Below are 14545 nucleotides of genomic sequence, written 5' to 3'. Positions count from 1 at the left end.
GTGGCTCACGCATACTTCTACCATTACAAAAGTGGCTCACATTTACTTCTACCTTTACAAAAATGGCTCACATATACCCCTACCGTTACAAAAGTGCCTCACATATACCCTTTTATCTAACAAAAGTGAAAAAATTAATTTTAAATTATTTTTTCTAATTTTTTATTTTAAAAAAAATTCATGTAAGGGTATATATGATTCTTTTCATGAATGATTTTTTTTACTTCTTTAATTATCATTATTTGTGTTTCATATTCTTATTTTATTTTTTCTTTCATTCTTTAGTGTAAGAATATGAGGAAAAAAAATATGTGAAAGAAAAAGAGAAAAAAAAAGTTAAAAAATATTTGAAACTAATTATTCTGGATATATAGTAATTTACTTTTTGTATCTATAAAAATTATTGGGGGCATATATGATAAATTTTATAAGAAAGTTAGCGAAAAATAAATTTGATTATCAAAATAATAAATTCAAACTAGCTGTTGAATAAAAAATTCAAAAAAATAAAAATACGTATGAGAAGTATAAAATATATCCCTACATACTGTTTTTTAATTTAAAATTGATTTTTCACTTCCGTTAGAAAAAATGGTATATGTGAGTCATTTGTGTAACAATAGGGGTATATATGAGTCACTTTTATAGCGAGTGGTATATCATCAATAAATGACAAAGTTGAGGGGCATATCAAACCCTTTTATCTAGAGAAAATTTTGAGAAAAATATAATTAAGTAACTTGAATTACAAAAATATCGTCCAAAACACAATAGTCCATTTTTGATAAAGAATTCCCCCCCCCCCCCCCATTATTTATATAGCCAAATTTTTAAATTTTCAGTCGTATACCACTATTTCTTACAATCGTGTTTAAAAAAACTGGTTTACAATAATATATAAAACATACATTTAATACAACAATATACAAAACTTTCATATTTTTGTTTGAAAAAACTACATAATTAGACAAACATCCATGTCATATCTACTAAATTTCACTATACTTTAAAATAATTACATAATCACTCATCACTTAATAGTTTCCTACTAGATTTTCTCCCCTTTCTCTCGTTCTCTCTCCTTCCCTTTCTCTCGCTCGCATCTCTCCTCCATCTTTCTCTCCGCCCCCCCCTCTCTCATTCTCTCCCCCTTTTTTTGCTCGATGGTGATGGCACTCGGAGGCAATTGATGAATGTATTAATGCATATTTGATACCAATACATGTATCTATGCACAGATACACTAGATACACTATTTAAGTTTGCTCTCGATACACTATATCCGCTATAAAATACACTAGATATTTAATACTTGATAAACTGGATGAAACTGATATCGAATTCATCGGGTAAAATTGATTTGAGATACACAAATACATAAAATTGATATTGAATATATAGATATATGAAATTTTGAAACTCAGATACATAGTATATAAAGAAGGAGAAGGAGAGGCGATTGAGAAGGAGAGGCGATTGATTGAAAAACACAGTGTATTTGAAATATATGTGAATCACGATTTAGGTATATTGTATCTGGAATAAATTACACCTAATCTGACTCACGTGTATTTGAGATACTTGCAACTGAGCCGTCAGATACATTTTTTCTAAATAATTAATTGGCAGAAAATATAATTCCAAAAATTACTATTTCACCGATTAAACCCCAATAATAGTGTGCTTTATGTTATTTTCTCCTTTTGTTTTACAACAATATTTTAAAATGTGATATACAATATTATACACTCAATATACAATATTATACAAAATTATAAGAGGTGTTTATACATCCATATACAATATTATATAAAAATAGACTTCGATTTCTTCCTTGAATTCAAGCACTAGATCTTTCCAAAACACCTCAACTATTATACCAAATCATCCTAATTTTAGATTTAGTTTCCTCAATACATACCCGATCTTTTGTATGAACACCCCTTGAAACTAAACTTATTTGTGAATATCTAATTTTCAATTTTTGAAACTTCAAGCTATAACAACGACCACTTATGGAGTTTCTACAAGCTACCACCACCACAAAAAATCTTTTTTTTCTCTTATAATATAAGGACCAACAGAATAGAAAGGGAACAAGCTAAAATCCTTGGGCAAGTCCTTACAAATTTGCAGGTCAGATAATGATACCATGAATGTGTCGAATGTCTGCAGCACAAAAATTAAAATAGAAATTCATGTTAGTCGTTGTTAATTTGATTAACTGCTCGTATATTTAGCTAACTTCCAATATATAAACACAATAACTCAAAAAAGTACTATCATCACTTTAAGATCTTTGTAGTGGTTCTGGTTCCCTCGGATTCCATTACATATATTATGTTTTTCTTTGTACATTTTTTTGTCGTCTAATTTATTCGTTATTCAAAATTTATAATTATTAATTTTCACATGACGCTCTAATTATTTCGATTGGAATAATTTTTTTTTGAAAAATCTCCTTGTCACATATACAAACATCAAGTACAACAAGAATAGACATAGTAGGCAGTTAATTTATTGTATATCATATAGAAATGGTGCAAAACAGAATAATAATAAGCCAACTAAATACATCTTTTTTCAAAGTCTCTTACTATAAGTATATAATAGTAGTAATAATGATCAACTATCTCAATATATATGACATATTTAGAAGAGAAGCCTTTTCTTACATGCTAGAAATGGTAATGAACGGAAGGAAATTAGTAAATCCATTTCTTTGAGGAACTCTTCAATTAACTCCCTGCAAATGTGATCTTGTAAGATTAGCCCTATTCTCCCTGCCTCTCTCTTTTCTCCCCATTCACACTCATTCCACACTTCCTCCACACTTTGAATCATGCCTTTGCTACATGACTTTGGCTTCATGTGAAATAATGGTGCATTGTTTGTAAATTTATCAACTGCTTCATATGCTTCTAGCTTCTTGATCCTTTCTTGTGTCTTATGCCCTTCAAAATCAAAGAAAAGATAAAATTATATTTTCAACCAAGTGTGTCATTCTATATTTTTGGAGAATGAGTGTTAGTAAATAATAGTATATCAATTCTAAAAAATATGTACACAAAATACTTAGTTTTACGGAGAAACCGTGAGTTTATGTGTACCATAATGTACCTACTAAATTAGTCCATATCTTAGTTTGACTTGATACATAGTAGTTAGTGGCCTTGATACTTAAACATCCCCTTTTTGGTCCTTAATTTCTTCTTCCCATTGTAATATAGAATTTGTCTAAGGCAGAGGCGGATCTATGTTGATCGGAAGGGGGGCCGTGCACCTCCTTGTCTTGATTGAAAATTTGTATATACATGTATATTTGTATATATATATTTATAAGGAAAATATAAATATTAAATCTGGCACCTTTAAAAATAATGAGCCTTGTGTTATGGTGCCAGTGGTTAAAACTCAAGTTTACTGTCGTAGGAATGCAAGTTCGAGCCCTGCTGTTGGGTGTATTTTTTTTTTAAAAAAATTATCATGCAAGACATCAAGCAAATTCATTGAATTTTTTTTTGTGAATAAGTAGATTAGAACTCTACACCTCTGGTATAAAATCTTAACTAAATTAATAGAACAAGTCTAAAATTTTGTATGTAAATTTGCTAATAAATATTAAGTATTATTTTACTCTATACTAAAATTTTTGTCATAAATTACTATTTAAAATAGCGTGACATCCAAAAATTCAAAATTCCAAATACTCCACTAATCTAAGGTGTCAAATGGGCCAAGTTTTTAAAAGCTTGCATGCCTCAAAGCATGTCAGTCCTTTCTCTTATCAACCGACACATGGTTAGTGGCACTACAAACACTCCACTTGGGACTCAGCGAGTTGCAAAGATTTGGTGCTTAAATTTTTTTTTTTTTTTTTTTTTTTTTATGTATGAAATGTTTTTAAAATTTTGAAGTGCTGAAAGTTATTTTTATAAATAAACAGTTGAGTATTTGAATAAAAATGCTTATATTGAAAATAAGTGTTTGAATTTTAGGGTTAAAAGAATAAAAAAAGTAGTTTGAAAATTTAGTTAAAATATAAAGAATATAAAAACAATTTCCATGGTCAAACAAAATAACTTTAAGCATTTAGAAAAAAAAAATTAGAAATCTTAATTTTTCATTTTTGACTGACTTTAAGAACTTTATGACTTGAAGTTAGCATTAGACAAACACGTCCAAAAGCTAAAAAAAAACTTTAAGTTAATTTTGACCAACTTAAATTTTATCTAAACGGGCTCTTAAAGAGAGTTCGAAATCTAACTCTGATATTATTTTTGTCACAGTCCAAACACATGTCAAATATTGCATTTTGCTAACAAACTTTATAGATTTAGGGAAAGTTATCTGCATGTCTAATAGGGGTAAATTATTTATAGCTAAATGACCCTTTATATAAAATATACTTAACTACTTACAGAAAATGTCTCTCTCTCTTTTTTTTTTTTTTTGTTATTTAGCTCCTTTTTAATTTTTTTGCTTTTTATTTCTCTACTTCTTCTTTTTATGTTTTTTGTTCATTTAAAATTTTTCAATCTTTTTTATTCTTTATTTTCTTTTTACACCATAATCTGTTTTATACTCAATATTTATTTTATATACTTTCTTTCATATATATATATATATATATATCTCATTTTTTTCTGTATTCGTTTATTTTTTTTCTCTGTTTTTTTCTCGTTTCCTCTTTTATTTTTTGTTTTTATTTTTATGCATTTTTTGTTCATTTATTTTTTTCTAAATAATTTTTTATTTTCTTTTTACACCATAATCTAATTCATACTCAATTTTTATTTTATATACACTTTTTTATTATTTTTTCTTCTCTACTTCTTTTCTTTTTTTCTCTTCTTTTATTTTTCTCCTTTATTGCTTCCTTTGAAGGGGAGCCTTGGAGTAATTGGTAAAATTGATGTCATTTGACTAGGAGGTCACGGGTTCAAGTCTTGAAAATAGCCTCTGACAGAAATGCAAGACAAGGTTTCGTACAATAGACCCTTGTGTTGGGCCCTTCCCCGAATCCTGCACATAGTAGCAACTTTAGTGCACCGGACTGTCCCCTTTATTAGTTTCTTTTATTTTTTACATTTTTTATTTTATTCTCTCTTTATTTCATGTTCCTTTCTTCTTCTTTTTTTCTCTCGATTATTTCTTTATTATTTTTCTTTCTTTTCCATTCATTTTTTTCTCAAATTATAATGTTCTTTATTTTTCACCAGAATTTAATTTCATATTTTTGGTCATGGTATCATTAATGCCCGCTTCAATCCTTTATTCCTTTAGTGAGACTTCCATGATACCATCATCCTATATCTATATAATGTGATGATATCATTAATGTCTAATTTAATTCTTTAGTGAGACCTCCATGATACCAGTACAATATATCTTTATACTAACATAATATCATTAAAGTTTGATTCAGTCCGTAATGATTCCACCACATTATCTATATATTGTCATGATATTATTGATTTCTGCTTCAATCATTCAGTCCTTTAAGGGGGAAATCATAATTTCTCAATGATTCCATCATATACTGACATAGTAAGGATTGTCTCATATAATTGGTAACACTTCAAATCATATATAATACTATCACAGTATGTGAATACACTATTGTGGTGGTACTAAGGTATATATATATATATATATATATATATATTGATGTTTGTTTCTGCCCTTTAGTGAGATATCTCAATATTTCATGATACAACAACATTACATCTATATAACAACATAGTATCAATATCATTGAGGTCAACTTTAATTCTTTAGTGAGACTCCACATCCGGGGGAGAGATTGAGCTTCAAGAAATAGTAAACGGTCTTATCAATACACAAATGTATAACTCCTAAGGAATTTCAATTGCGCTCATATTCATTACCGTAGGAATTAGATTCAAGCTTTCCCCATCTCCTTCTCATCAATGTATCCTAACGTATATGAAGGAGTGTAGTTCGTTCGAGAAATTCCTACCTCTCTATCTATCTCTAAGATGTTTGTATTTTTCAAAACTCCATGGAGATGTAGAAGAGAAATGCTATCCCCACTCGGACCACGACAGAACTTTTACTTGTTCAAATAACAATTAAGGTGAAGTAGGGTCAGGAATGACGAATCTCTTTATGATAAATAGATTTATTTTGCAAGTTCGTTATTACGGATAGTTTCTACAAAGGATCGGGCTAATGACGTATACATTACTTGAATTCTTAATGTAGATGCTACATAGTTGGTTCTCATCCTTCAAAAACTACGAGTGTAATAAGAGCATTTGTCGATAAAAGGATCACCCTAAGATGATCATCTCGTGGCTATTGAGAATGAATGAAATCAGAGGTTCTATTTCTCAATATTTGGGACTTTCTCCTACGAAACCACGTCGAAAAGATTGAAAAAATCAGTCATTCACAACCAATGATGAAGGATTCCTCGAAAAGTTAAGGATTAGTAATCCTTTGTAGAAATCGAATGGATTCGGTCTTATAGATACACGAGGAAGGTAATCAAAAAAGAAAAAAATGGATTCTTCTTTCTTTTATCACTTAAGAGTCGTGTGAGATGAAAAGTCTCATGCATGGTTTTGAATGAGAGAAAGAAGTGAGGAATCCTCTTTTCGACTCTGACTCTTCCACTAGAGTCGTTGCTTTTCTTTCTATTACTTCGAAAGTAGATGCTTTAACTTCAGCCACTCGAATTTTTGATATTCCTTTTTATTTCTTATCAAACGAATGACATCTTTTTCTGAAAATCCTAGCTATTTTTAGCATGATATTAGGAAATTTTATTGCTATTACTCAAACAAGCATGAAATGTATGCTTGCATATTCGTCCATAGGCCAAATCAGATATGTAATTATTGAAATATTTGTTGGAGACTCAAATGATGGATATGCAAGCATGATAACTTATATGTTGTTCTATATCTCCATGAGTCTAGAAATTTTTGCTTGCATTGTATTATTTAGTCTACGTACCAAAACTGATAACATTTAAGATTATGCAGGATTATACACAAAAGATCCTTTTTTGGCTCTCTCTTTAGCCCTATGTCTCTTGTCCCTAGGAGATCTTCATCCACTAGTAATTTTTTTGGAAAAACTCTCTTTATTCTGGTGTGGATGGCAGGCAGGCCTATATTTCTTAATTTTAATAGGACTCCTTATAAGCGTTGTTTCTATCTACTGCAATCTAAAAATAATCAAGTTATTAATGACTGGACGAAATCAAGAAATAATCCCTCACGTGCAAAATTATAGAAGATCCCCTTTAAGATCAACCAATTCCATCGAATTGAGTATGATTGTATGTGTGACAGCATCTACTATACCAGGAATATCAATGAACCCGATTATTGCAATTGTTCAAGATAGCATTTTTCAGCTTCTAGTGTTTATTTCTTAGTTCAAAATCCCTCTTACTAACTGAAATCAAAGAATTAGTAGATCTATTCCGCCCAAAATGGGAATGGACTAGGGTTATGAACTTATAATCTAATGATTGATTCGATTCCATGATTATAAGTTCATTCCATACCGGACCAGGTTGGAATAGGATTATATACATTCTCATAACTTGAAGGGGCCATAAGGGGCCTATATAAATAGATACTATATTTACATATGGATCCCTACATTGTTACATTCCATTTAGGATTAGGAATACGCGTAATCAGACCTTCTTTTTACATATCTCTATTGGGATCCTATCCACCTCTTTGAGTGAATCGAGAAATAGATTTGATTGTCCATCTTTTTGATATATATTAGGCATTGCATTCTCCGAATAATTCAATATATATATCTATATATATTAATTATTGATGTTTGTTTCTGCCCTTTAGTGAGATACCTCAATACTTCATGATACAACAACATTACATCTATATACCAACATAGTATTATTGAGGTCAACTTTAATTCTTCAGTGAGACACTCCATATTCCTTCATGATATCATCACAATATATCTATATATTATCATGGAATCATTGAGGTATGCCTCAATCCTTCAATAGACCAAAAAATTCAAAAGTATTCTTTACGTAGTTAAACTTCATGCCAAGTCAAAACATGACAAATAAATTAAAACGAAAAGAGTATATGTTTTGTTTTCAATTGCAAAAGCAAAAAAAATTATAAAATGTATATTTTAAAAATAAGTTAGTGAAACATCAATTAATAAGAATAATGTAGTAAAATAATCATGTTAGTCATAATTTTTTTAATGACTGTCAAGTTCAAATAAGTAAAAGTGAACAAATGGGATAATAAATGAAAAAAATATAAAAGTAAGAATAAAAATAATAAATTTGAAGGTGACAAAAGTAATCAGTGATTGAACAAAAATAATAAATTAAAGTACAAAGACAATAAATAATAGGACAAAAATAATAAATTGAAGTACAAAGATAATAAATAAAAAAAGAAGAAAAGAAGAACAAAAGGAGCACTGATCCGTGCAAACTAAAGGGCATCTTGGATAAATAATTTTGGTCGTCTAGACATTTTCGAAATTAATATGGGAGGGGACAATTTCGCATAAATAGTTTAATTTTGATGTGTATTTGGTGTACTCTTTCCATAGATTTATCCATAGGGTCTTACCATCATGTCCAAAAATGCATTTATGTACTATGAATGTAAACTTGTACTTTATCTTATATATCACTTCACCTTTCTTTCCCTTTTCGGTTGGATTTTGTTTAAAATTTTCTCCATAGATTATACTAGTCTTAAGCATTGAAGGAAAATATTTTATTTATATACTCAAAAGTTTTTGAATCTTACTTCAAGATTTCTATATTTTTTTTATTCTGTATTTTTTATATTTTTCTATGTATAGTCTATATATTTCTATGTATTCTTGTGTATTTAAAATAACCTAACAACATTCCTATTTATAATAGTAAGAAATCAAATTAAACTAGGACTAGAAAATCTATTCAATATAAATTACGATAAATAAATTCTAACTAGGACTTAATTAAATAAATAGCAAATAACAAATCATAAACAGTTTAGAATTCCTACTCCAACTTTGAATGCACTATGGCATGTCCTTATGGGTATATTTTTTGAAAAATAAATCGAATGCATTTGAAGTTTTTAAAGGATTTAAAGTTTATGTGGAGAGGTAAAGTGGATATTTTGTTAAAATATTAAGATCCGATAGGGTAACTGAATTTCTTGTTTGTGATGACTATTTGAAGAAGTTTGGCATTAAACATCAATTGACTGCTAGATATACTCCTCAACAAAATGGTGTAACTGAAAGAAAAAATAGAACAGTAATGGATATGGTCAGATCAATGATGCATTCTGAAAATATTTCCAATTGGACAAAAGCTGTCGCCTGTGCCATTTATGTTTTAAATAGGTGTCCTACTCGATCTAATTTTAAAAAAACTCCACAAGAGGCTTGGACAAGTAAGAAACCAAATATTTCTCATCTAAAAGTATTTGGTTGTCTTGCTTATGCTCATGTTCTTGATGTTTTGAGAAAGAAATTGAACGATAAAGCATAAAAGTGTATTTTTATTGGATATAGTCATAAGACAAAAGATTACAAGTTATTTAATCCAGATACAGGAAAGATAATTGTTAGTAGAGATGTAACTTTTGATGAGCAAAGTACTTGGGAATGGTCAAAGAAAAATCCTGAATCATCTGGGTCTCAACCAATAATTCCAATTATGGAGGAAGGAAGTTCTAGCAGACATCAAGAGGAACAAGTTGCTCATCCCGTTCAAACAGAGACATCCATCTTAAACAACTTAGAATTCCTACTCCAACTTTGAATTAGAGAATTTTTTTTACCTCTTGTGTGTTTGTGCGCACTTCTTTAACTCTGCAATATTTTTGTAAGTCCTTCCTTCTAGCATGATGTTTTCATGCATATATCATTCGTCCGATGTTTGTCATCATAATCATTGCCCAGACGGACGGCATATATGGGTCATAACCGCCCGCCGATAGTGGAAACTCTATGATTCTCTACCAGGATCGTAAAAGTTCTGATACCAATTTGAATGGAAATGTTTTATTTATATATACTCAAAAGTTCTTGAATCTTACTTCAATATTTCTATATTTCTTTCTATTCTGTATTATCTATATTTTTTAATGTATTTCTGTATATTTCTATGTATTTTTGTGTATTGAAAATAACCTAACAACATCCCTATTTATAATAGTAAGAAATCAAATTAAACTATGACTATAAAATTTATTCCTATATAAATTACGACAAACAAATCCTAACTATAAATGAATTAAATAAATAGCAAATAACAAATCCTAAACAAGTTTGAATTCCTACCCCAACTTTGAATTATTATTATTCTTCCGTAATTCAAAGTTGTATGCTCTTGTTTTTTTTCTTGTTATTATTGTTGTATTGGAAAACACTTTTCTTCAATCTTCAATTTCATTCTTGTCGTTGTTGTTGTTTTGGAGAACTTTTCTTCAATCTTCAATTCTTTCTGTCCGTCTCATAAGTACGGTCTGCCCGATCTGTAGGATCAGTCTATCCAGCCCATAGGCTCGGTCTACACGATCTGAAGGTTCGGTGTAGCCGGCCCGAAGACTCGATCTACCCGACCCGAGACTTGGTCTATTCAGTCCATAGGCTCGGTCTAGTGTTCGAACACCTTGTCTCCAACTCTGTTGATGTCCTTCTCACCAATATCTAGCTACCCCACCTTTGCTTTTAATCTACTAACAATACGATATAGTAAAATTTATCAAATAGCATTGCTCCTTAATTAGTCTAGTCGGTAGCGGGATACAACGATCTATGTCTCAAAGAGTAGTTATTATACCCCCAAATCTCATCTTACCACAAATCATGTTATTGATAAACATAATTAAACATGAAAAAAAAGAGTGTAGATAGTGGAAAGTGTACCTATAAGTTGTGGGAAAAGCGTTACCGTTTATTACACATTTGCTTTACTTTTATATTTTTGGGTAGAATGTCTTTTTCATATTTTCACTTTTTCATCATTTTTTGACCAAATCATGACTAATTATTACTTCATTCATTTGTTATATTTTATTTTTTGAAAGTTAATTTGATTAATTTTTAATGTTAAATTATATTATTTTAATTCAATATTATAAAGTAAAAAATTAGATATTCAAAAACTATACGAAAAGTACTATAAGTTATAATTTTTTTCATATCAATATAATAAAAAAACATATCTTAAAATGTTAGTCAAAGTTCATATAATTTTACTCCTCCAAAAAAATCATGACAACTAAAATGAAACGGAATACTTATTATTATGCGGAGGCAAACAATTTGAAGCTTTCAACAAAAGAGTCCATGGATCGATCTAGAGACCGTTGTCAAAAGATTCAATTTTTTGTTTTGTTTCTTTGGTTAATTTTTTTGGTAAGTAAGATGCAATTAAATAATTGAACAAAGTTTTTCAATAATATATATAATGTATATTGTAATAATAAAATAATCGTTAGTTTAACTTTTTTTTTCTTTTTTCTGATTGAAGAGGAGTGAAAGCTTCCTTTGAATGCCAAAAGTAATACTAGTAATGATGAAATGGTCCATGCTTGTCCTGATATCATTATTCATTCCATTACTTTAACACTTTAAGATCTACAACAACGTTAAACATGATAGCAATTAATTGTCTCCACTTTAAAAGTAATTGTTATTTTATTAAAGGTAATTTCATTCTCATGATCAATTTTTAAATTCGAAACATTTAATAATTGATATTTAAAATAAATAAATACTTACCATGCACCCTATCATCACAATCCTGGCGCGGTAAATCTCAATTGTTTTTAGTTTCTATGTTATTCCGTTAATAATCCCCCAAAGTAGTTATTATTATCAATCACTCAAGGGTTATTTGCTTTTGCATATAACAAATTTATACTTTATTCCTAATTTTATAGTTGTCCTATCACATCGACCAATTAGCTAAAACATACGGAAGAAATCAACTTGCGTTGAAAATTTATAGTGCTCAATCCAATTCATTGAAGATTATTTTACATATTAAAAGAATATATAATATTGAATTTGATGATCAAATTTAATTATATCATATGAAGATACTCGAGTTCACATATTATTTTTTAACAAAACAAAGATATTTTCATGGATTAGAAAGCGAGATAATAATGGAAATATGGCCAAAAAATAAATGAGAGGGAAATATTTTGTAGAGCAAGTAAAAATGGAAGAAGAAAACTGACCATTATGTTTAGATTTGGCGAATTCGTTGGGGCTCTTTTTAATATCGCTAATTTTAAGGGAGTTTAGAATGTTCCTGATGGACTGTAAATCGTCATTGCACTTTTCCAATGCTTCTAGAAGCTTCCTTCTCTTTACCTCTGTACTTGACGGAGGGCAACTTATTTCCTCCAGTGGATCTTTTTTATCTTGTTGCATTTTGAAGCTTCTTGCTGCAGATACCTTTAGCTCATCATTTTCCCCAACTACTACTGCTGCTTTACCTTGTTTTCTAATGCCAGAGGTAAGGCGTTTGGTCTTTTTTTGATATTTGGAGATTAGTTGAATGATGCCTGACATGCAACCAATAGACTTATTCACAAAATGTTGTTGATTTTCTGGCCGGCGAGCTAAAGAATCTTGCCTCTTTAGCATTATGTCTACTTTCTTTTTCTTCGTAAGAGTATTTTTACAATAACACAAATGATGAAAGGAATTCTACAACTCCTTGTGTTATAAAGGCTAGTGGAAGAAATAGATATATATATATATTTTGTTACTTTGGGTGAGACAACCAACATGTTATAGGTCCGTCCCATCAGTAAATTTTGCTTTACCCACCTTTTATTCTTTCCTTTCTAATTTTTTGTAATATAAATTCTGTATACGTAAAATTTAATAGAGAGTTTTATCCATGAGGATAGATATAAATATGAAAAAAATTGACAAAATGTTAATTGGGTCAATTTGTTTTTTACTTGAAATAATATAAATTACAATTATTGCTTAAAATGGTCATTCTACCACATTTTCCTAAGGCGAATTGCATTTTTGGTACTTCTCCGTTCTTATTTTCTTTAAAATATACTCCTCTCTCCTAATGAAATAGAGAGGAGCATGTTTTGAGGAAAATAAGAAAAATATTTTAAAAATATCCCCCATCCATCTATTGATCTAAAAATACCCTTCTACTTTTCTTTTAGTTTAAAAATACTTCTTCATTCACTTTTTTGGCTTACTATAACCTTTGAAACTAAAAATCCTCTTTTTATTTTTTTAATTTTTAAAAATATTTATCATGTGTCATTTTCTAATTGGATAAAATAAAAATCCACCTCCACTAATTTTTTTCATAATTTATTTAAGCCAAAAATAATATACCACTCCAAAAAAATTTTAAAAAAATCTAATAGTTTTTTGTTGTTGTAGCTTTTTCTTCTTATTTTTTTTTCAAGTTTGTTTTGGGATCATGAAGAAGGATATTTTTTTGATTTGAATAAATTATGGGGGAAAATATAAAATATAGTTTTTTTTTTAATTTGCTGTAGTTTTTTTTAATTTATTTTTTTGTGGTCATCAAACATGTATATTATCTTGGTTTGTATAAATTATGAGAAAAAAATATTTTTTTAAAATCTTTTAGTTATATGTATTATTACAAGATAGTTTTACAATACTATCTTGTAATAACTAAAAAAAAAGATATTTATTTATTTTTAACTATCTTGTAATAACTAATTTAGTTTAAAATAATTTTTCACTATCTTGTAATAACTAAAAAATAATTTAGTTATGCGTATAACTAAAATCTTTTGGTTATTTTATTTATACGTGTTGTAAAAAATCAGTATTATTAAACAGAAAAGAAAAATCAAGCGAACTAAAACAATCTAGTCTTTCTTTTCTGGTTAACCGTATAAAAAAATTTCTAGTCTTATTTATCAATGTAGTTTATTTTAAAAAAAAAGTTGGAGGGGGGGGGGTGAAGAAATAATTTGTTTTTGGCTTAGATAAATTATGAATCTTTTTTAGTGGAGGTGAAATTTTTATTTCATCCCATAGGAAAATGACACATGATAAATATTTTTAAAAAATAAAAAATAAAGAGAGAGTTGTTTGTTTCAAGGGTTATAGTGAGCCAAAAAGGTAAATGAAAGGGTATTGTTAGACCAAAAACTGAGTGAAATATATTTTTAGACCAAAAGATGGATGGAGAGTATTTTTAAACCTTTTTCTATACTTCAAGGATATTTTTGGCCCTTTTCTGAAATAAAAATAGTTTGGTGATATTGTGGTTTAAAAGAAACAAAAGTGATATTACAGGGCAAATTTCCAAATATGGGTAAGGAATTTACTCCCTCAAAGATTGTGATTTTTTTTCTTCCAGATTTTAGGATGCAGGATTATCTGAATATTGATTTTGAAATGTGGATTAATGAATTGAAAAAATATAAATATTTTGGAATTGAAATCAAGTCAATGAAGAGGAGAAGGAAACTAAGAGAGCTCAAGCTCTCACTGTTGAGAAGCTTCTCAATCAAATGAACTTCAG

At 28.9% G+C, this 14545-nt stretch overlaps 1 protein-coding gene across 2 annotated transcripts; it reads right to left on the bottom strand.

Moving 5' to 3' along the window:
- Positions 1-2122: 2122 nt before the first annotated feature.
- On the bottom strand, positions 2123-12740 carry LOC129889332 (uncharacterized). Of its 2 annotated transcripts, XM_055964590.1 has the most exons (3): positions 12237-12740; positions 2676-2954; positions 2123-2169 (listed from the first exon to the last, which is right to left on the bottom strand). In XM_055964590.1, the coding sequence occupies exons 1-3, from the start codon at positions 12646-12648 to the stop codon at positions 2138-2140; spliced, it is 723 nt and encodes a 240-aa protein (XP_055820565.1). In that variant the 5' UTR covers positions 12649-12740; the 3' UTR covers positions 2123-2137. The 2 variants fall into 2 exon arrangements, with proteins under 2 accessions (XP_055820565.1, XP_055820566.1); XM_055964591.1 differs by lacking the exon at positions 2123-2169 and having other exon boundaries at positions 2513-2954.
- Between the last annotated feature and the right edge of the window lie 1805 nt (positions 12741-14545).

This window comes from Solanum dulcamara, chromosome 5, assembly GCF_947179165.1.
Source record: "Solanum dulcamara chromosome 5, daSolDulc1.2, whole genome shotgun sequence".
NCBI classification, from domain to species: domain Eukaryota; kingdom Viridiplantae; phylum Streptophyta; class Magnoliopsida; order Solanales; family Solanaceae; genus Solanum; species Solanum dulcamara.
This window is presented reverse-complemented; position numbering and strand designations above follow the sequence as displayed.

What these genes read in the sequence shown, in the direction of transcription:
- LOC129889332 (XM_055964590.1), bottom strand. Translation starts at nt 12,648, where the DNA reads ATGCTAAAGAGGCAAGATTCTTTAGCTCGCCGGCCAGAAAATCAACAA. An exon ending in CGCCAAATCTAAACATAATG is followed by an intron (nt 2,955 to 12,236) that starts GTCAGTTTTCTT and finishes TTGATTTTGAAG; the next exon opens with GGCATAAGACACAAGAAAGG. An exon ending in TTCATTACCATTTCTAGCAT is followed by an intron (nt 2,170 to 2,675) that starts GTAAGAAAAGGC and finishes TTTGTGCTGCAG; the next exon opens with ACATTCGACACATTCATGGT.